Source organism: Agelaius phoeniceus, chromosome 32 (genome assembly GCF_051311805.1).
Source record: "Agelaius phoeniceus isolate bAgePho1 chromosome 32, bAgePho1.hap1, whole genome shotgun sequence".
NCBI classification, from domain to species: domain Eukaryota; kingdom Metazoa; phylum Chordata; class Aves; order Passeriformes; family Icteridae; genus Agelaius; species Agelaius phoeniceus.
Window position 1 is genome coordinate 2,661,046 of NC_135296.1, and position 22,883 is coordinate 2,683,928.

Genomic DNA, 22,883 nt, shown 5'->3' on the forward strand with positions numbered 1-22,883 from the left:
AGAAGTGCAGGATTTTACCCACTCTTCAGGAGCAGAGGTAGATTTTCTTGTACATCCAGTGCTTGTGTTGCCTCCCCTGCCTGCCAGCACCAAGTCCTGCTCATGCTGAGCTCCCTTTTTGCTGCCCTGCTCTGCTGTGCCCTGCCAGCGGGCTGGGCAGCAGGGCCAGTGGCTGGACATGGGCTGAGTGGGAGGGAGAAATAGGAGAGTTTTCCTTGGAGAAGCTGACTCAGATCCTACAGACCTGTGTTGAGTGTGGGATTTTTTTGCCTTGTTTCCTTCCCAATGTAAGATGAGGCTTTTCTCTGCATCATCATGGTAACACCTCCAGCTTCCCTCCCAGAGCAAGCTGGGATGAGTCCTGATCTCCATGGAGCCTCTTCCCAAGGCAGCCAGACTCCCTGTTTGCAGGGCTCTGCTTTCACCCAGAGCTGCTGTTGCACTGCTGGCCCTGAAGCTGTCTTACAAAGGGAGACTTTGCAAAGTGGCTGTCTCTTCCTCCCAGCACAGAAAATGGCTTGTTTTTCAGGTGCCAGCCCCAACTCCTGAAAACCCTCACCTGCCACGAGGCTTGGAGGGATTCAGGTGCTCCCTGGACGTGGTGCACACTCCCCTGGGAGCGGAGAAGGCAAGAGGGAATCTGTCTCACTGCCCATTGTCAGTGTGGCAAGCAGGGCTGGAGCTGCCAGTGCCACTGGGGGCCCTCAGCATTGGCCACAGAGGGGCCTCCCATCCCTGCAGGCCCATCACAAAGGGCTGCTGAAGCAGCTGCTTGTTGGAGAGCCGTGCAGGACACGTTGTAGGCTGCCCGAGGACACTGTGCAGCACCTGTGGAGGGCACTGCTCCCCCTGGAACTCCTCAGGTGCTCCACAGGAAGTTTTTGCAGGAGCTTTTGCTGTAGCACCTTGAGAAAGCAGCATTTAAATCAGAGAGGGCAAGAGCCTCAGGAGTCAGATGAGCTGGGCTGGGCTCCTTCCCTCAGCTCCAAGAGCTCTCACTCTGAGTCTCCTCCTTTTCTAAAAGCAGGAAGTTTTGAAACTTTTTAAAGGCAAGTTGTGCATCAGAGAGAATTTCTACTGCCAGGAGACATCCCAAGTCACTTTTATGTAATGTACTAATTAATGCATTGACCCGTGACGATGGGAGAAGATTTTCCCCATGGTCCCTGCACTGGTCAGTGGCATGGATGCAGGATGCGGTGAGGGTGATTCTGGCAGGGTTTGGGGAATAGGCCCCTCTGGCTACAGCTGCACTTTGCTCCAAGATGCTCTTCTGCATCCATTTCCATGCTCAGCACCTCAATCTCTCCTGTCTTCCACCCAGGCTTTCAGTATCCTGCCAGTGTCAGGTGTGCTGCAGCCAGGAGAGAGCCAGCAGGTCTCCTCCACCTTCTCTGGCCACCTCAGCAGCACCTGCAATGTCCCGGAGCTGTGCCACGTGGAGGGAGGCCCCAGCTACGAGGTGCTGGTGCCCGGGGAGGCCTCACGTGTCAGCTCCTCCCTGAGCCCCCGGGAGATCAACTGTGGCTCTCAGGCCCCTCTCAGGGAGAGGTGAGTCAGCCTTCCATGGGTTCCTGCTCTGCCATGGGTTATTGTCCCTGCAGGGCTTCCCTGCTCCAAGCACTCTGAGCTCAGAGGTGCTGCATAGCAAAGGCCAGCAGCAACACAGGGATGGCCACTCTGAGCTCCCTGGCTACCTTCTCCTGTTGAGACCGAACATCTTCTTCTCTATTTGAGTGCTGAGCCCTCCTGGCTTAGCTGCTGCCTGCAGGGAGCTGGGCTCTGGACTTGCCTTGGCACTGCCTCTAGAGGTGTCTTGAAGTGCATGGTGTGGAGTGGCATCTTCTTCATCACCTCCCTTCTTCACCAAAACAGTGGCATTGTGGTATGGGCAGGCGTGGGGCACAGAGCAAACCTTGCTTTGGGTCCTGCTCCTGCCCCAGATTAAGTCCTTGCAATGCTGATCTGCCAGGGTTCTCCTTATGGTGGGACAGCAGCCAGAAAAGCTCATGTCCTTTAGGCTCCCCTGCAGCTGCAGCAGTGGGCAAGCACAGGAGAAGCTCAGCTCCAGCAAGGCAGCCCAGCTCAGGACACACAGGCCAAGGGTGGAGCTGGGAGTGGAGGCTGCTTCAAGCCAGCCTGTGTATCAGGACTTCTTCAGGCCAGGCTGAAGTTGGTTGCATGGGGAGGAGAGGGACGAGGCTGCTTCCAATGGTTTCCATGGCAGCCAGCACTGGTTTGCTTGGTCACAGCTGGGTTCCAGCAGGAAATCTGGCTGACAAGAGCCTGTCTTGCAGGAGAGGAGTTCCTGCAGCCTTTGCTTTCTGACTGATAGGATTGTTCTCATGAAGGAGCAGGCTAGGAGTCGTTAAAACCAAAGGTCACGGACAGAGACTCTCTAACTAATTAAAGTTAGGCAGTGGTGTGTTTATTAACACCGGCGGGAGGCACCAGAGCCGTCCCTAAAAGGCGTGACCGCGCTGTCCAAGGTTCTTTGTCCTCTCTTTATTGCCCAAGATCTTACATACAATACATCTGCACAACCCCAGCACCTCCCATCCCCGCTGTGTATTCAAATGAGGTCATTGGTCCTTCACACCTGTGCAATTCTTCCCTTGAACTGGGTCTCGAATTGGGTCCGTGGTCTTAAGGGATGAAGTCAGGAATGTCTTCATCAGGTCTCTGTGACCCTCTGGCACGATCCAAGGCCCCTGCTTAGTGTCTGATTGACATCAAGCCCAGGTGCTAACCATTGTTCTCCTGGTTTCAAGATGTTCTTATAACAGTTCACTTCCTCCATTCCTTCTAGAAAGAAGCTCCTAATGGTAAACAATAGAACAGTCAGCTCCAGCTTAAGCATCTCATAATCATTAACCTATGGTCTGCCTGTCTAACTTACATCCTGATCAATGGGAATTGCTTCTAAGCCTCAGCTGAAATCTGAACTCTCTAAAATCATGCTTCAGCTATGCCCAGGAGGAACGGGGCTGAATGAGCTGAGTAAGAATTGTAGGAGAGATAAGCAGATGTCAGCTCTGCTCTAAACTAGGAAGCCAAGAGACAAAGGGCGTTTTCAGGCACCAGCACAGAGAGCTGGTGGATCAGCCTTTGGCAGGGGCTGGAGGGGTCTGGCTGTGCCTTAAGAGGGAGCTTGCACAGTCAAGAGCTTATGATGGCAAAATTTAGCTTTGGCTGGTCCTGGAGGTCCCCTTCCACCAATGGCCTCACTTGGGATGTTCCCAACATCTGTGGGTTGAGAAGAATTAATGGAAATGGCCTCAGGGTCAAGGAATGAAGTGCAGGGCCATCCAGGACTAGGGAGCCCAAGTTTCTGGTGGTGACTCTCAGCCATATTTTCTGTTTTATTTTATTTTGTCTGCAGAAGGGAGCTGAAGCAGTCAGGTAAAAAGCTTCAGGAGGAGGCAAAAGCCTTAGAGGAGGAAGAGAGGCAGAAGGATGAAGAGAGGCAGAAGCAGGAAAAGAAGGGTGTCTCTGTGGGGAAGCAACCTCCAAAACTAGAGAAGGGGAAAGCCAAGACCCCAGAGAAGAAGGAAACCAAAATCCCAAAAAAGGAAACCAAATCCCCAGAGAGGAAGAAAACCAAAATCCCAGAGAAGAAGGAAACCAAAATCCCAGAGAAAAAGGAAACCAAAATTCCAGAGAAGAAGGAAAGCAAAGCATTAGAGAAGAAGGAAACCAAAATCCCAGAGAAGAAGGAAACCAAGGCCCCAGAGAAGAAGGCAAGCAAAGCATCAGAAAGGAAGAAAAGCAAAGCATCAGAGAAGAAGGACACCAAAGCCCCAGAGAGGAAGGAAAGCAAAATCCCACAGAAGAAGGAACCCAAAATCTTGGAGAAGAAGGAACCCAAAGCCCCAAAGAAGAGGGAACACAAAGCCTCAAAGAAGGGGGGAACTGAAATCCCAGAGGACCCAGCTGAGCTGGAGAACTCTTTATTCTTTATTCATACAACTCATTTTACAGTTTGAAGGACCTTGTGTGCAACTTTAGTTAGTTCATAGATTTCTTGCCAGTTATTCTATTATTGGTTAATAAAATAGATTTTACTTGTGCATCAAATCTCTCTATTGTATTGTTTACCTGTTCTCTTCACTGATTCTCATGGGACAAATCCCTTGTTGTTGCAGGTGTATTTGTTTTTCACCCTCAGAATAGATTGGTCACAAAGTCTCATTCTCACAATAGCTTCACATAGGAACTTGTACCTGCTTAGCTGTACTCAGAAGAGATGACAGGCCAGCTATTAACATGGCAGAACAAGGCCTGATTTCATAGGGCCTTTCTTTTATCATTATTCTACCTGTCTATGACATCTCCCCCTTTTTGTTCATTTAAAAAAGGCTCCTATGTTCTGATGTTGAAAGAGCTCACTCTTGTGAGGGTATTATCTCATCAAGGTTATCACTGGTTATCTGTTAGATACGGGGCTAAGATAGATAAAAGACCAATTACAATCAACAAAACTTACCAAATTCTATCAAGTCATTGACACAGAGTTTTGCAGCATGAGAAAACAAAAGAATAATGTCCGATGTCTCTTAGGGAAATGGAAAGAAATGACCATTGTTTCCAATGAGTTGAGAAGTATGAGAAAGTCTGTGAGCTGGAAATGTTGATCTTTGACATCACTGAATGTCCTCCTGGGTGCTGGAACAGGGAATAACTGAAGAAGGTTCGTAGGAGCACTGTACCATGAGGATGCCAGGAGGCTTTTGTTGGCAAAATGCCTCTGTCAGTTTCCAGACACAGCCATGTCTGGGCAGTCCTCCTCCTGTTCCTGCTCTGGCCACAAAGGCTGCAAGGAAACCTTTGAAGCAAAAGCTGCAAGGTGATGAGGTTATTTCTCTTTGCACTGGGCCTCATTTTTTCAGAGCTGATCAGTATCTGATGGAATGAACAGGTGACTGCTTTGAACTGCGGATGATGAAACACAGGCACATCTTCTCCTGAAGTTAATGAATCAATCAGGCTGCACTGTGGTACCCTCAATTGGGATTTAGATGTGATGATCTTTTTTCCAAATTTCTCATGTAAATATTGCATTATTCAAACTGATTAGTCGTCCAAATTTCTCATGTACATATTGCATTATTTGAACGTTCTTAAGGCATACATTCCTTTTCTTTATTGTTTCTTAAGAATGAGATGCATGCCTTTTGTTATGAGTATGAAGAAACATCATAGCAAAATAATACATGCAGTGGACAAGAAACTTAGAGCAATTAGGAATAATTTGGATACAACAATCAGGAATATTTCAAATAGCAGACAAAGCTAACAACATAGGTGGAATTAGGTAAATAGCAATCTCTGCAATAATGTACCATCATCCCAGAGTCTGCAAACAGCTGACAAACCTCGATTCAGTGGGGACTTGGAGAATTATTTCCAGATAATAATTCCCAAGCTCCCTTTAAAAAGAGTTCAACTGTCATGTCTAGAGGGTCAAATTGCCAAGTCAAAGCCACTCAAATCTAGCTTTGATGCAGAAAACATCTGGGTCTGTTGGCAAATTCCCATCCAGGCAGAGCTAAGGCCTGGCCACCACCCAAGCTCTAAGTGGGAGAGAATTCCCTAAACATCATTTAAAACAAGGCTCTTGAGATTAGCACTTAGGAGTAAAGGTCTAGGGGTGACAGACTAATGAACCATGCAATAGCTGTCTCCTCCAAAATTCCCTCAGCATAGAGATGCTTTAAACCCAGCAAACTCTTGGAGTGGTTCTGTAATAATAATTGGGGCTGCATCTGATTACTTAGAGTAGATGTCACAATACCATCAGTTTAGAGGAGGCTTCCCACAAAGCTGAGATATCATTTCTTGGAACTCTGAAAAATACTTAGAAATGATGAGACAGCACTGGGTCAAACCATAGAGCCACAGTGTGGAGCCCAGCTAGAGGGGTAGTCTGGTCTGAGAGATACATAAGCAGCTAGAGAACAAAAGGAGGATCCTGAAATGACACGTCTCTTGTAGATAATTACACCAAAAGATGGTAAAGCAAATGAAAAGCTGGCTATAAAAACAGTAAATCAAAGATTGATGTATTTATGACAGAATAAATGCATCCAAAGAAAACACTGAACAGCTCACTAGTAAAATTTATGATACCTCAGATTAAATAACACTCAAACCTGACAGAAATTTATTTGGACTGCACTTGAGCTTCACAAGAGGAACTTAAACTCAGCCCTAAAAGGATTTCAAATTAATGTCATTATCACCTTAGTAGAACAAAAAGCGCACTCAAGAGAACTCAAAGTTAATTACTAGTAATACCAAACATAACTGGACCCATAAAAACTGGAATAGATCATTGTGCAAACTTAGTAATATTGAAACTTATCAGAAATTAAATCTACCAAAATTTAACAAAAAAACCTTTGCCTTATTTAATTTAACAGAAGGTAACTGAGCATTACAATATTGGGCTTCAATTTAACAGCATTAAAATGAACATCCTTAAAAGTTATAGATAATGCCATGATGTAATTTTGTCCAAAGTTATTAACACAAAAAGACTACTTAAAGGTGAATAAGCCATTAGTGAAATAACAGCATGATGGTGCACTGGAGGGATTCAAGTTGTAACAAGCATGTTAGAATTATAAGTAAATCAGTTATGAGAAAAACCCATGGTAACTGCAAATTCCATGGAAACAGAAATGCAGTAAGGCTTTTTAAAGTGCCGGGTTACTGGAAAATAAATATAATAACGTGCAATTTAGCATATTGCTGAACAACCCAACAGCTTTTTGTGACTGTATCTGGCATCATTTTATATGGCACATTTGTTAGCCTTCTTGTTAAAGAAATCAGACCATGTTAAAATTTGATAGGTAATAAGGCGTTGCATTTACTGCTTTTCAATATAGCTGATAGTTATCCATAGGGATAGTTATAGGCTTTGTTAATTGCTGATATGTCTTTTTGGTATGTGTTTTTGGTCCAGTCCATTTCTGGCCAATTGTTTTTCAGGCATCTAAAGTAAAATCTGACCCAGTATGTGGCCTTGGAGGACCCCAACAGGTCCAGTTCTTGGGGTTGCTCTAGAGCATTGGGCAGCAGTTTTGTCCACCTGTCCCAAGTATCTGCCAGGTTGGGTCTCTTACCTGTGGTGCGGAGGAGCTCTGAGTTATAGACGGGCCAATCATCTGCTACAAAGGTGGCACGGTTTGACGCTGGCGCAATGCCAGTGCCCCCATGAAAATACATTCTCCCTTGTGTCTGCTGTGAGATGTGACCAGGAATAGAGCAAAGCAGGCTCCAGCTGAGGAATAAAAGGGAAAAAACAACTTTATTAACTTACAATATGTAAAAGAAACACACAGAACTCAGGATGAAAACCTTCCAAACATTCCTCCTCCCCCCACCAAATTCCTAATACATCACAGTCAGACAAAACCTTGGACTCTCAATTCAGTTACCACCCCTCAGATCACCAACTCTCAGTCCATCACCACCCTTTAGATAATCAGTTCTCCGTTCATCAAGAAGAGAGGAGTCCCTCTTGTACCATAGGCTTCCCCTGGAAACACAGTTGAGACCTTGTGTGTTTCCATATCACACGTGGCACTGCCTGGAGAGCATTTGCCATCGTGACCTCTTCCTTCCATGCCCAGTGCTCTCACCACTGCACATGGACCAGAGCTGCTTCTAGGGTTCCCCTTTTAAGGATGCTTTGCCCAGTTCCATAAAAAGCACAGACTCTGACTTTTGGGACACCTGTCCCCCCCCAGATTCACCCCCTGGGGCCGAGGGGTCTCAAGAACAGAGATCTTCTTCTTCCATGAAGACAGAGGGCACCACTGCCCTCCTCACCTGTTGTCTCTGTTCACACACTCCTTCACATAACATCACTGCACTCTCTTGGCTCCAAGCCATTGCCTCACCCTAAATGCAGTCTCTGTGTCACAAGAGAAAATTGGTTCTGTCCATAGCTATACAAGAAAAGTCCAGCCAAAGGCCACACCATCATCTCCTCCCACCTAAGATTCTTCTCAACTTCTCTCGTGGCCCATTTCCTCTTATCTCATCTCTCTCTCTTCTCATTCAGCTCCAGGAGGATCAGCATTTGTAAGGTTTCCATCATCCAAGAAAAGGGTTAAAAATCTCAGGCTCGGCCTGTCCAGAAGTCCCACGCTGCCCTGCCGGGCACCTTCTCGCTGCACCCCCCTTCTCCTTTATGGCTGGCCGTGCTGCCCGCATGTGATACCGAATTTCAAGCTGGCACAAGCACAGGCACAGGCTCACTCTCTTTCTCTCTGGGGGGCTGGCTGCCTGATGACTCTCCAATGTTCCTCCACCCTTCCATCCTGCAGGGGCCTTCACCTCCCCTCTCTGTCCAAGGCCCAGCCTACCTCACCCGGCCGCATGGCTTCCCCTTCCCTGCCAGCCCGCAGCAGGGCAGGGCAGCTCTGACCTCTTTCACAGACAGAACCCAAGAGAGCTTCCCCCTGGGCGTTCTCTGCTTTTACCCCCCTGTGTTCTCAGAGGCACATCCATGTCCTCAGTGGCCACACCAGGTGCCAATATTCAAATCTGAGCACCTATCGGTTTGACTACAGCATCCCAAAAAACTCTCTTCCTTTTCAAACCAGGACATAAGGGCAGCAGGTTTTTAGATCATCAACTGGCAGAACTCGTTGAGAGGGCTTTAAACTAGGTCTGAAGGGGGTAGGGAAGCAGCTGGGCTGTCTGGAAGCAGGCCCAAGGGTGGTAAGCCTGAGTTAGGGGTGAAATCAGTAGCCCAGCTGGGGTGTATGTATACCAGTGCATGCAGCATGGGTAACAAACAAGAAGAGCTGGAGGCTATGGTCCAACAGCAGAGCTATGATGTAATTGGCATCAGGGAAACATGGTGAGATGACTCACATGGCTGGAGCGCTGCACTGGATGGCTACAAGCTCTTCAGGGGAGACAGAAAAGGGAGAAGAGGTGGAGGGGTGGCCCTTTATATTAGGGAGGCTTTGGGCACCATAGGTATTGAAATTAATGATGATGAAGTTGAATGCCTGTGGGTGAGAATTAGAGGGAAGACCAACAAGGCTGACATCCTACTGGGAGTCTGTTATTGTCCACCCAACCAGGAAGAAGTGGTGGACAACTCATTCTATAAACAGGTAGAGAATGCTTCTGCATCATCAGCTCTTGTTCTTGTTGGTGACTTCAACATGCCAGACATTTGCTGAGAAGTTAAAACAGCTGAAAAAAGGCAGTCCAGGAAATTTTTAGAGTTTGTGGAGGACAACTTTTTGTGGCAGCAGATGGGTAAGCCCATCAGGGGAGGGACTGTGTTAGATCTTGTTGTTTGCAAGTAGAGATGGGCTGGGGGGAGATGTGATGGTTGGAGGCCACTTGGGGAACAGTGATCATGAAATCATAGAGTTCTCCGTATTTGGTGAAGTCAGGAGGAACATTAATAAGACTTTTACATTGGACTTCCAGAGGACAGACTTTGGCCTGTTTAGGAGAGTTATTCAGAGAGTTCCTTGGGAAGCAGCCCTTAAAAACAAAGGAGTTCAGGAAGGGTGGGCATGCTTCAAAACAATGATCTTGAGGGCACAGGAACAGACTGTCTTTGTGTGCCAAAAGACAAGTCGACGAGGCAAATGCCCAGCCTGGATGGGCAAGGAGGTTTTGGAGGAACTTAAGAATAAAAAGAGGATGTATCATCTTTGGAAGGAGGGTCAGGTCTCTCAGGTAGTTTTTAAGGGGGCTGCGAGAGCATGTAGGAAAAAAACCTAGGGCAGCCAAACTCAGAAGTTTAAGTGGCAACTTTTGTAAATGCCTTAAATTGAAAGATGTAGCTAGGTGTGTTTTCAATTCCTATCTGTTAGAGATGGGGCAGTTATCTTCTGTTCATTGGGCAGTTTTCTTTATCTTTGCCTCAATCAATCCCCCTCTGGGGAGGTATCTTCTGTTAATTGGCCATTGAGTCTCACTGTATGACTGATAAAAATTACATAATCTCATTGTGAGATGCTCTGCCCAGAGTGAGGAGCCAAGCATTCCTACTGAGATATAATCTGAGATTTTGGGACACTAGTACAGCTTTTCCACTGGATTCTCAGAGAAGCAGCTTTCAGCCCCACTGGATGCCCAGAGGAGCAGCTTTCTTCTCTGCTGGATTCCCAGAGGAACACCAGGCCCATCTACACCACCACTGGACCTTCAGAGGAAAACTACACCTTTCTACAGGATCCCTGCTCCAACAGAACCCCACCTGTCACTGCAGGGGCACTGCAGCCACCATTCAATCGGACTGCTACCAAGACCAACAAATATTCTGACTCAGTAGGTTTTTTTTGTTGTTTGTACTATTTCATTTGTATTTTTAGTTCTCCTAGTAAAGAACTGTTATTCCTATTCCAATATCTTTGCCTGAGAGCCTCTTAATTTCAAAATTATAATAATTCAGAGGGAGGGGATTTACATTTTCCATTTCAAGGGAGGCTCCTGCCTTCCTTAGTGAACACCTGTCTTTTCAAACCAAGCCATTCACCCTTAGAGGAAAATTGAAAATATATACCCCATACTCATTTTAGAAGTATCCTAAGCCAAAAGACTGAGAAATGCCTCACTGATTCCTGTATGTTGAATGTTGAAGCCATCTTGATAGCTAATGATTTAGAGCTGATTGTGAGTAACCAACTCAACCCTGCCCAGTTCTTGTATGGAGAAGCAGATGAGGAATTTATACATAATTGCCTAGAAGTTATAAACTATCAAACTAAAGTAAGGAAGGATCATACAGATCAACCACTCCAAGGTGGAAAACGATTGTACATTGATGGATCTTCATGGGTAATAAAGGGGCACAGGGTATCAGGGTACCCTACAGTGCATGAAGGGTTGGTGGCCATAGAAAAGAGAAAGTTACCATCCAACTGGTCAGCCCAAGGTGTGAGTTGTATGTCCTAAAACGACCTCTGGAAATTTTGGCACAGAAAAGGGGAACAATAGATACAGACTATAAATATACTTTTGGAGTAGCGCATACCTTTAGGAAAATCTGGGAAGAAAGGGGGGTATTCAATTCAAAGGGAAAGGGATTGATTAATGAAAAACTCATTTTAGAGGTGTTAGAAACATGACAATTACCAGAGGAAGTAGCAGTGGTGTATGTTAAAGGACATCAAAAAGGGGTGACTCAGGAGGTAAAAGGGAACAATTTAGCTGATTTAGAAGCTAAAACTGCAACTGAATCAGAGACAGAAAAACTAAAAATAGTATTAACATCCATGAGAGAAATGCAAAAAGTCCCAGTATTCAGTGGAACAGAAGAGGAAGAACTTCTCAAAACAGGAGCCAAGAAAGATAATGAATGCAAGTGGAGATTAGCAGATGGGAGGCAAATATTGAAAAAACCCCTTGCCAAGAAAATGCTAGAAGACATACATGGAACAACACATTGGGGTACACAATTGTTAAGTGGTCAATTTCTAAGGGACTGGGGATTCATGGGAATTTTCAGAATAGCTAAGCAAGTAACTGAATGGTGTGTGATATGTCAACAAATGAATAAGAAAATCATGAGGAAAACACCCATGAGGAGGGCGAGAAGTAGCCTTATGGCCCTTTCAAAACATCCAAGTAGATTTTACTGAGCTTCCCCACATACAATGGTGGAAGTTTTTGCCAGTGATAGTAGATCACTTGACTGATTGGGTAGAGGTGGTACCTACTGTGAAAGCCAGTGCCAATGTTGTGAGTAAAACACTTCTAGAATCAATCAGTCCCCAATATGAGATGGTAAACAGGCTTGATTCTGACTGGGGAACTCATTTTACATCAAAGATATTGCAGAAAATTATTCAGGGCCTGGGAGTAAAATGGGAATTACACATTCCATGGCATCCACAGAGTTCCAGTTGGGTTGAGAGAATGAATCAGTCTCTTAAAAGAGCTCCAGTTAAGCTAATGATTGAAACCCAAATGTCATGGATAAAATGTCTCCCTTTGGCCTTATTAAGAATTAGAACCCAACCCCAGTCAGATCTGGGGGTGTCACCCTATGAAATGATGTTTGGGTTGCCCTTTCTGACCTCACCCCAGAAGGTTGCCACCTATGAGGAAGGGGAAGCCAATGCCAAGAAATAAGTGATGTCTATAGCACAAACCTTTGAAGGGCTAAGACATAAAGGGGCAATTCCTCAAACTACCACCCTGGATTTCAGAATCCATAACATTAATCCCGGGGATTGGATGATGATTAAGTCATGGAGAGGTCAGTTTCTAACTCCCCAGTGGGAAGGTCCCTTTCAGGTACTGCTCACCACCGAATCAGCCGTGTGAACTGCAGAGCGGGGATGGACTCATGGCAACAGAGTCAAAGGCCCAGGAGAAGAACCCAAAGAGTGGACTGTAACATCCAGGCTGGGTGAAACAAGATTGACTCTCAAGCAGAGACTGAGAGACAACCAGAAAAACACCAAGACGCCCAAAAAGTAGAGTCAAGCTTCCAACAACCAGCTTGAGAACTGTTTTTCTGTTTTATTGGTTGAGAATTACCAGCATCTGTTGAGAGGAAGCACACAAGGGACTGTAAAAGGTAATGGGACAGCTTCTTCAAGAAAATAAGACAAAGGAAGGAGGGCAAGACCGGGTTGGCCCCTTTGTTCCTCACCAAGAAGGCTCCATAGCCCTGCTGTGGGTAGCAACCCCATAGGCATGTTAAGGTAGGGACAAAAGGCCATACCAGACCTCTATCATTCCTCAGTTGTCTTTTAATTCAACAGGGACTGGAGGGCAGGACCGAGTTGACCTCTGTACTCACCCCTAAGATACACCAACTATGGGTAGCAGACACATAGGCACAGTAGATGGGAGTCACTGGACCTCTGGGATGCCCTTTTGCCCATTCCAAATGAGTGTGTCTAAGGAAAACCTGAGATTTTTTCCTCCTGTTCCCACTGTCCTTGCCCATATCAACAGATGCTGGTATGACTTATTCAAGAGAGAGAGAAAATTTTTTACTTAATTGTTCAAGCAAAATGACTTCAAGAAAAAGAAAAGGGGAGTTTGTTATAGATGAGTAATCCTATGGTTGACTATCACAATTAAGCGGTGAATATTAAATATATGTCCAGAGAAGTTTTGTAGATGTATAGTTATCCTTCCCCTCCCCCTTGCATTGTTATCGCAGGATGGCCTCAGTAGTTGGGGCATTTGGGAGGGTTGGCTTGTTACTATGGCAGCACCTGACCTCCAATCAAGGTGTGAGACAGTGATCTCCACCACTGGACAGTGAAGAAGGGGTTGATTGACAAGACTTTGGGAGGGGCTAGAGGTGTAAAAGAGCATCCATTGTGTAGATAAGTACATGGTGACTGAATTCTTTGCTCCTGCTGCTGTATTCTTTTCTTTCTTCAGTCTTCTGTTTTATTTTGATATGGTCCTAATAAAGCATTTACATTTTTGAAAGTGAAAATCGTTTCTCACATGGGGTAGGGGATTGTGGGGCAAGGTTGTCCACACTGGGTCAGATCTCAAGGTAAAACTTCACTGACCGGGCCAGACCTCCTCAGGAGAGACTCTGGATCAATATCAATCACAGCATGCTGCAATCACATGTTGTATAATAAGAACAGCAATAAAAGACACCCTTTAAGATAGGAATACATATTTCTTAGGAGTTCTTTGTAATATTTCTCCATAACTGAAAAGGAAAACTTCCTGATGGACTGCTCCAGACCAGAGGGAAATCAAGGCAGAGCCATGGTTTGTCAGGACTTGCTTGATCCTAATGAGCCCTGTGGTGCATTTGGAGCTGAGCCCTGGAAGTTCAGGGCTCAGGAGGAGATTGCACAAACCTTTCCAGGAGTCAAATTCAGAGGAAAAACTCAAAGTGTCTCAATGCATGAATGGGTCTCCCTGAGGTCCATCCCCAACACAGGCTCCTCATGGCCTCCCTGGACGAGAGAATTGGAGGCCAGAATGGCACAAAAAACCTCTCAGAGATTCAGAGTGGAAAGGAAAATCCAAAGTACCTTAAAACCCTCGAGTATCTCAGAGTATTAATGAGCTCCACTGAGTGTCAGTGCAAAGCTCTCAAGGGACTCGTTAAAGCAGATAATCGGGGCCATGATTGCACAAACATGTCACAAACTCTGTATCAAAATGGAAACACCAAGTACCTTAAAATAACTGAAGTACATTGAAGCATTAATGAACCCCACTGAGTGTTGTTGCTGACAAAGCCTCTCCAGGGACTAATTAGAGCAGATAATTGGAGGCCATGTTTGCAATAAACCTCTCAGAGACTCCAAGGCAAAAGCCAAACCCAAAGTCCTTTGAAGAACCTGCAGTCCCTGCAGGGAGCATGAAGGAGCCCCCAGGGCCATGGCTGAGCAAGGCTCCCCAGGGACTCCTTGCAGCAGATCCTTGAGGCCACTGGGATGTGGGCTAGGGGGGGATGCTGAGGGCAGCACAAGGGGCTGACAGTGCCCAGCCTGGCTGGGGCTGCACCAGGAGGCCCCAGGGCCTCAGGACAAGGTGTCTCCTCACAGCCCTTGGTGGCACAGACCCTGCTGTGCCCCAGGGCACCAAGACTTGGCTTTTCTTTGTCCCCACCTGTCATCACTGCCTGCACTTCTCTGCTCTGCCTGGGGCCTGGGGACACTTTCTCAGTTGTGTCCCTCAGTGGGACCCATTAAAAGTCCAAGAACCTTTGGAGTTGGATTCAGCCTTGGAGTTCTGGAGAGGTTTCTTCAGCTTCCTCTCAGGGACTGAAGTTCAGGGCCTGAGCACAAAGGCCCAGAGGCTGATTAAAGTCCTTGTGCTGTGTCTGTGCTGCTGAGCTGGGCTGGGCTCCTGGCCCAGAGGCAGCTCCTGGTCACCAAGAAGAGCTTCAAAAGCACATTTCTCTTGATGAGCAGCTCTTCTGCCAGCCCAGCAGGGCTGGGACACTGCCTGCAGGGCACAGCACAGCACAGAGGGGTTAAACTCAGCCTGCGCTGGGAGCACAGAGCAGAGCTCACTCAGGGCTCACTAGGGCAGAAATCATCCCAGGTTTGAAACAGTCATTCCCTGGCTGTGGGAAGAGAAGCTGCAGTTCCTGCAGGGATCTCCTGGAGCTGGCACATCCCAGAGCTTTTAGGACCTTTCAGGCGGACTCTCAGGGCTGCTCCAGGGCAGGGCTGTGGCCCTAGGGCAGGGCTGGCTTTCCCTGCTGCCCCAGCCCAGGCACAGCCCAAGGCAGCTCCTGTTGCCAGGCTCTGCTGCAGGGCTGAGCAGCCGGGGCTGCAGCCAGGGGTGCCCAGGGCTGTCCTGCAGAGCAGGGTCCTGCAGCCCAGGGCGCTGTGCTGGGGCAGGGACTCTGCTGCCTGCCAGGGACAGCTCTCAGCCAGCCCTGGCAGCTGCTCCCAGCACTGGGGAGAAGCTCTGGGGGGAAGGAGCCGCCCTGAGCAGGGCAGGGGCTGCTGCTGAGAGGGGCTGGGTGGGGCAGGGCTGCTCCCAGCTCCAGACCAGCCTGGACACTGCTCCGGAGGGCACTTCCCAAAGAAGGTAAGCCTGGGATTGTTGTAAAGATCAGGAGCTTTCCTGAGAGTGTTTTCAATTTCCTGCTTGGAGAAGGATGGGAACGTTGGGGTGATGACAAAAAGATTTTTTCATTTTATACAATTTTCATGTATTTGTAGCTCTATAAATTACTATTACATAGTTATAAATCTATATTCCTTTTTTAAGTCTATTAAACTCTTCATGAACTCTCTTACTATTATATACATCTATAACTATAATCCTTTATTAACTCTATTATTTTCCCTAACCTTTTTCTTTGATTTTAGAAAAATAAGCTGATTGTCTAAATGCATTCCTGAAATACATATAGTATACAATACATATAGTATCCTGTATAGTCTTATTATCAGGAAGAGGACCTACAAGAAGAAGATTTTGGTTTTTGACCAGAATGTGAGCAGTCAGAATAAAAAGTGAAGGCAAAGAAGCCCTTGGACCTACTCCAATGGATTGAGCCAGGGGTGTGTAACTGGGGTAAGTGAATCTCCTATTGGATGTTCCTGTTAAATTTCCTAACTAATCAACCTTAATAAATTGTTGAAATCAGGCCCCAGGTGTGCCCCATCCCCACTGGGACACCTGGAAGCTTCCAATTAATGTCTGGTTTTTACTTCACTCTTCTAACGCTGTTGCAAGGGTTTTTTTTTTTTTTTTTCTCTTTTGATTATAAAAAAACAAGGGGATGAGAGAAGCAGAACAGGAATTGTAATCCCAGAATCCCAGGACATTCTGAGTTGAAAGGGACACACAGGATCATCAAACTAATGTTTGAACTTTTACAGGGACTGCAGAACTGTAAATTCAGTTGATCAGTGTCTCTGCTGGGAGCCTCCCAAAGGGCCCTCAGCCACTCCTCAGCCCTGGACAGCAGCAGCATCACCTTTGCAGGGCCCAGCAGGGCTCTCCTGAGCTGCCCTTGCCCAGCTGCACACAGAGCCTGCCCCAGCCAGGGCCCTGCACACAGGCAGGTTTCTGTAGGGCCCCAGGCAGGGCACACAGGCTGGGATGGGCTCTGTGAGCGCTGGCAGGGACAAGGCTCCTCTCAGGAGGGAATGTCCAGGCCCAGGGAGATGCTCAGGGAAGCAGAGGGGGCTGAAGAGAGCAGTGCTGGGGCAGGAGGGCACTGTTGGTGTGTGGGAGGTGCCGGGCACAGCTGGGCACGGGAACACTGTCCTGAGTGCCCGGCTGTCTCTGCCCTGCCCTCTCAGGCACAGCACCACAACATCTGCTCTTGGTTCTGCACTGCCCTGACATTGGCACTGTTATCTGCTGCTCTCAGGGAGGCTCTGGCATTTGCAGCAGCTGAGTCAGGCACTGCCCTTGGCATTCCTGCCAGGCAGGGGTGTCCATGGGAATGGGGTGTCCAAGCTTCCCTGGCACCTGATGGGCTGTGGGCAAAGCAGTCTATGGCAAAGAGGAATGAGCTGAGCCCCCTCCCTGAGATCCCATCATGGGCACAACCAGGGATCTCCTTGCTGTGCCCTGCCAAGCTCTGAGCTGCCCTCCTGGGTGCAAATCTGTGCCAGAGCCTCTGGGAGTTCCCTGAATGTCCCACGGGGAAGGGCAGAGCTGCACAGCTGAGGAAATGCTGCTGGGTTTGCCAAGGGAGCCGGGAGTGTCCTTGGCACAAGGGGGTGCTGAGACCTTGCCCAGAGACCTTTAGAGAAGGTGAGACATTCAGGGATCCCTCTGCTCTGGGCAGGGTCTGGTTTATCCCAGGGTGGCCCGGGAGTGTGACTGTGCTCTAATTCCAGCCAAAGGTTTTCCCACAGCAGGACGAAGGGTGAGTGAGTTCTAGCTGTAGGGACTGTCTACAGGGAATGGGGCAGGTTTGGCTCCAAGCAGCCTCTCCTGACTTGTCACTGTCCTTTCTCCATGAACAGGGGCCCATGTGCAGCCCCAGCAAATGTCCAACAGCGGCTGCATCAGGCACTTCCTCTGCTGGCATTGGCAGACACGCGGCAGCTGCAGCTCCTGCACTTCTGCCTCTTGCTGGGCATCTCCCTGGCTGCCCTCCTGGGCAACAGCCTCATCATCAGCGCCGTAGCCTGCGGCCACCACCTGCACACGCCCATGTTCTTCTTCCTGCTCAACCTGGCCCTCGCTGACCTGGGCTCCATCTGCACCACTGTCCCCAAAGCCATGCACAATTCCCTCTGGGACACCAGCAACATCTCCTACACAGGATGTGCAGTCCAACTATTTTTTTTTGTCTTTTTCATTGCAGCAGAGTCTTCCCTCCTGACCATCGTGTGCTACGACCGCTACGTGTCCATCTGCAAACCCCTGCACTACGGGACTCTCCTGGGCAGCAGAGCTTGTGCCCACATGGCAGCAGCTGCCTGGGCCAGTGCCTTTCTCTATTCCCTGCTGCACACGGCCAATACATTTTCCCTGCCCCTGTGCCATGGCAATGCCCTGGGCCAGTTCATCTGTGAAATCCCACAGATCCTCAAGCTCTCCTGCTGCAAATCCTATCTCAGGGAACTTGGGTTTCTTATGGGTAGTGCTTTTCTGTTACTTGGCTGTTTTGTGTTCATTGTTTTCTCCTATGTACAGATCTTCAGGGCTGTGCTGAGGATCCCCTCTGAGCAGGGATGGCACAAAGCCTTTTCCACCTGCCTCCCTCACCTGGCTGTGCTCTCCCTGTTCATCAGCACTGCAGCATTTGCTCACCTGAAGCCCCCCTCCATGTTCTCACCATCCCTGGATCTGGGCCTGTCAGTTCTGTACTCAGTGGTGCCTCCAGCCCTGAACCCCCTCATCTACAGCCTGAGGAACCAGGAGCTCAAGGCTGCAGTGTGGAGACTGATGATTGGATGCTTTCAGAAACATTAAACTGCTGGCCAGTTTCTGCAAATCACTTGTATTAAAACTAATCCTTGGTACTTCTTGTTGGTTGGTTATAGGTGTTTTTTCCTTTGTTTCAATTTTTAAACTATTTTCCACAAAGAAATGTCATTCTAGGTGCCATTTCTCATTTTGTTTCTCTCCACGTTCCCTGTGGCCACAGACTGTGTCAATGAGGGGCTGTGCTCTTTGTGACTTTAAAGGAACTAAAAGATCTCCCAGCAGAGTTTTCTGCAGAGATGCCCTTTTGTTGCCTTCTCTGGAGCTGCAGCAGCAATGTCTGTGTGCAGAGCTGGGTGCAGATCAGTGCTGACCCAGCAGCTGTGCCCAGCAGCAGCAGCAGCACTTGGTGTTGCCAGTGCTGCTGCCGTGGCCCTGCCCCGCTGCCCTGGTGGCCCTGGTGTTGCTGCAGGGCCTGAGTGCTCTCGGGGCTGGGCACAGCCCTGGGGGTGGCAGTGCCGGGGCTGCAGCAGGGACAGGCCATGGGCACTGCTGGGGCAGCGCTGACGCCTCAGGCCAGGCCCTGGGGGCTCCAGGCTCCTTGCCCGGGCTCTCTCAAGAACACGGCCAGGCCAATGCTCAGCACAGAAAACCCCCGTGAGCAGCCCCAGGCTGGCTGTGGGCAGGCTGGGGGCAAACAGCATGGCTGGGGCTCTGCAAGGGCCCTGGGGCAGACGGGAAGGAGCAGCAGAGCAGGGGCTGATCCATCCCCAGTGCGCTGCACAGCCCAGGGCAGAGTCCCAGAGCGTCCTCATGCAGCTGCCAACAACATCCCCCCTCTGCAGCCCTGGCCTCTCCCCCAGCTCACACAGGTGGCCCATCCTTGCAGGCACAGACACGGCAGCACTGGCTCAGCAGCCCCTGTTTGCATTGCCCACAGCAGGGGGAGCACCCCCATGCTGTTGCTGTGGGGACATGAACCTGAGGGAGCACAAATGCCATCAGCCCCTGGGGCCAGTAAGGGCTGGGGGACACCAGGGAAACCACTCAGCTTTGTCCTGGCCTCTGCAGTCAGCCAGAAAGTTTGTCCCCATCAGCTGGGAGTTTCCTGTGCCACTGCAGACACTGCTGCTCAGAGCCAGGGCTGCCTGGCCGCCACCCCCAAATTGCCTTGAGCATTTCCTTTGCTTCACCTTTGCTTTCTTTACTCCTCCTCCTACAAATTTCTTCCTCTTTCCTACCCCAGGGGGCCCAGAGATGGACACAGCATTTGAGGTCTGTGGAGAGCTTTGTGGACAGTTGGCTAGCTGAGAAAGGTCACCTCGACCTAGTACCGTTGGTTAAGTTAGAAGAAGGCAATTCTAGGATTCAGCAGTCAGCGTCCAACCAGTGACAAGGACATTGTGCCCTTGGTGCAACAGCAGGATTGAGGAGAGGATCTTTTGCCAGAAATATAGGATAGTTTCAGCAGAATAACCACAAGAATGTAGAAGCAGTAACAAAATAACCATAAGAATATAGAAGTAGCCGTGGTTGACTGATAAGTAATTAACCAATAATGAGCTCAGCTTTGCAATATGTATAAGCTTCATTAACACCACTGTAAATATGTGTGAACTAGCAATAAAGTTCGAGACTTGCTGATCACGCATATTGTGTGTCGCATTTCTTCCACCGATCCAACAAATGGTGACCCTGCGACGTGATACCGGCAACGGCAACCACGGTGAATCGGTGTAGGACTTCGGTCCTGTCGCAGCAAGGACGGCGAATAAGCACCGCTGAAAAAGGGAAGGTGCCGTGCCCTGGGTGACCTCAACGGAGAGCCCGGCTGATACGTGCTGCCGAGACCTTGTAGGGCTGCAACAGCGCTGACGTTTTTAAAATGGATAGAGAAAGGCAAGCAGCATATGATTTATTTACTTGCTTTTTACAAAAGCGTCAGGTTAAGGGCATAGATTTGCAGAAAGAGCTTCCTGGGTTGTTAGCTTATGGGTATGAACAGGGAGTTTTTCAAAATCCTCATACAGTACATGAGTTAACGGAGTGGCATAAATTTGGGCACAAGCTGTGGGAGGCAGTCATAGATGATGATAAAACTGCAAAAAAGTTGGGAAAGCTGTGGCGGGTTGTGCATGATGAGTTATTACAATATCAGGCAGAAAAGAAGGCTGCTCAGCAAGCTAGCGTGGCACATGAAAAGAATAAGAGTTATGGGGACTGGTTTAATTGTCTGTTACCCCCTGCCACATCTACAGTCATTTTGCCACCAACATCGGCTCCTGCTTCAAGCAGCAGCTCACCCCCTGCGTGTGCTACAACAGCACCGTCCGCACCGCCTGTGTCAAACCCTCCATCTCCTCCTCCTAGTAATGAGCTGATCCCTGGGTCAGAGAGTGACCTAGTGGGGGCCATTGCACAGGGGCGAAGGGAGGCATGGGTAGCGGTAACAAAGAATATCATGGATACGGGGGATGAGGAGGCTATAAATGCAGCTATGGATGTTGCTTGTCCGGTGATATATTCTCCTGTGGCAGGAGGCGGGTTTCAAGCAACAATAACTGCTCTAGACTGGAAGTTGTTGTCACAATTACGGTCCACAGTTAGTCAATTTGGGGTAACCGATGAGCCCACAAAACAAATGCTTGATTATATCTGGGGGACTCAGGTTTTGCTGCCAGCTGATTGCAGAGGAATAGCAAAGCTTATCTTCACTCAGCATCAGCAGCTCTTGTTTAAGGCACACTGGCAGTCACTCTGTCAGGAATGTGTAGCAGTAGCACGGCAGCCAGGCGACCCGTTACATGGAATAACCCTAGAGGAGTTAATGGGTCAAGGGCCTTTTCTTCGGACAGAAGCACAAGCCTTACTCGGTCCTGATAAGTGTCGGGAGGCTATGCGCCTGGTGCGGTTGGCTATAGATAGGATAAAAGAGCCAGGGGGAATTCCTTCTTATATGGGAATAAATCAAGGGAGAGATGAGTCATTTGGATCTTTTATAGATAAGGTAGCCAATGCTACTGAGCGGGCAGGAGTCCCTGATTTCATGACAGGTACTTTGTTAAAACAATGTGCACTCCAGAACAGTAATCAGGCTACGAGGAACGTATTAAATACCCTAGGAGCTAATTGGTCTATAGAAGAAGCTTTAGAACGATTGGCGAATGTGCCCGTAGGGAATCAAGCAATGTTAGTAGATGCTATTAAGGAGTTAGGAGCAGGATTACAAAAACAGGCAGAAGCCTCACAGAGTCAGGTGTTAGCTGCTCTTGCCCCCCTACAAGCAGCAGCAATAAATACTCCACGGGGTTCATCTACTGGCTGATTCAAATGTTACCAGTGTGGAGGTATAGGACACACGTGACGGGCTTGTCAAGCAGCCAGCATCTGGTGCCAAAATTGTCGCTTGGATACCCACAACAGCGGAGCCTGCCAACGCCGCTCGGGAAACGGGAAAGCCAGCGCATCCACCAGCCGCCGCGCCCAGACACAAGTAGCTGCTGTCAACACCTCAGCTCAGCTTCCCTACAAGCAGCCACCGCCAGGAGCCTCAGGCTGAACGTGGCAGCCTCAGTAGCAGTAACATTGATGACCACCTAACAGGAAAAGGTTCCGACTGGAATAAAGGGACCAATCATCATTGATGGACAACTTATGGGAGCTTTGCTCCTGGGACGATCATCGGCCACCATGATGGGATTGTTTGTTTTACCTGGGGTAATAGACGCTGATTATACCGGGGAAATTTCTGTTATGGTGCATAGTCTTTTTCCACCTATACAAATCGAGAAAGGACAAAGGATAGCTCAGTTGGTTCCTTTGGAACAAATGGCTAAAACTTTACCCCCTTGTCAATCACAGTCGAGAGGGGAGCGAGGATTTGGTTCCACTGGAGGACTTACTTTATTAACAATGAACCTGAATGACCGACCAAAGCGCACTGTAATAATGGAGTATCGGGGTGGGAGGCAAACCTTGGAAGGATTTTATTGGATACTGGGCGGACTCCAGCCTTGTTAGTCCGGATTTCTGGCCCCACAACTGGCCATTACAGACAACCACAGTGACAATTACCGGGGTTGGAGGCCTAACACTTGCAAGAAAATCACCCATGTTATCTGTAACTATTGATGGAAAAACTTTGTGGAGTGTTTTCTCAGTTGTACCTTTGCCCGCTACTGTACAGTGCCTTGTTGGTCGGGACATTTTGCCTCAAATGGGAGTAGTGCTGACAAATGAGCACCCTTTAGGCTAATGGCCATTGCATGGACTTTCCCAATCCCATTAACTTGGACCACGGACGTTCCAGTGTGGGTTAAGCAGTGGCCGTTAAAAAGGGAAAGTCTGGAACAAGTTCATATACTAGTACATGAACAATATAAGCAAGGTCATTTACAGTTGTCAACAAGTCCATGGAATACCCCTATCTTTGTTATTAAAAAGAAGTCCGGGAAGTATTGCTTACTACATGATTTGCGGGCTGTAAATGAACCAATGGAGCCTATGGGAGCCTTACAACCAGGATTACCTAACCCGGCTATGTTGCCAAG

The 22,883-nt window shown here is 48.3% G+C and overlaps 1 protein-coding gene across 1 annotated transcript in view; it reads left to right on the forward strand.

Moving 5' to 3' along the window:
• Window positions 1-20,703, forward strand: part of LOC143696277 (hydrocephalus-inducing protein homolog) — a 35,088-nt gene extending 14,385 nt beyond the window's left edge. The window contains exons 9-10 of the mRNA XM_077192233.1: window positions 1,408-1,551; window positions 20,592-20,703. Coding sequence (XP_077048348.1) covers window positions 1,408-1,551; window positions 20,592-20,703 — 256 coding nt within the window. The remainder of the gene's footprint in view (window positions 1-1,407; window positions 1,552-20,591) is intronic.
• Window positions 20,704-22,883: the final 2,180 nt, after the last annotated feature.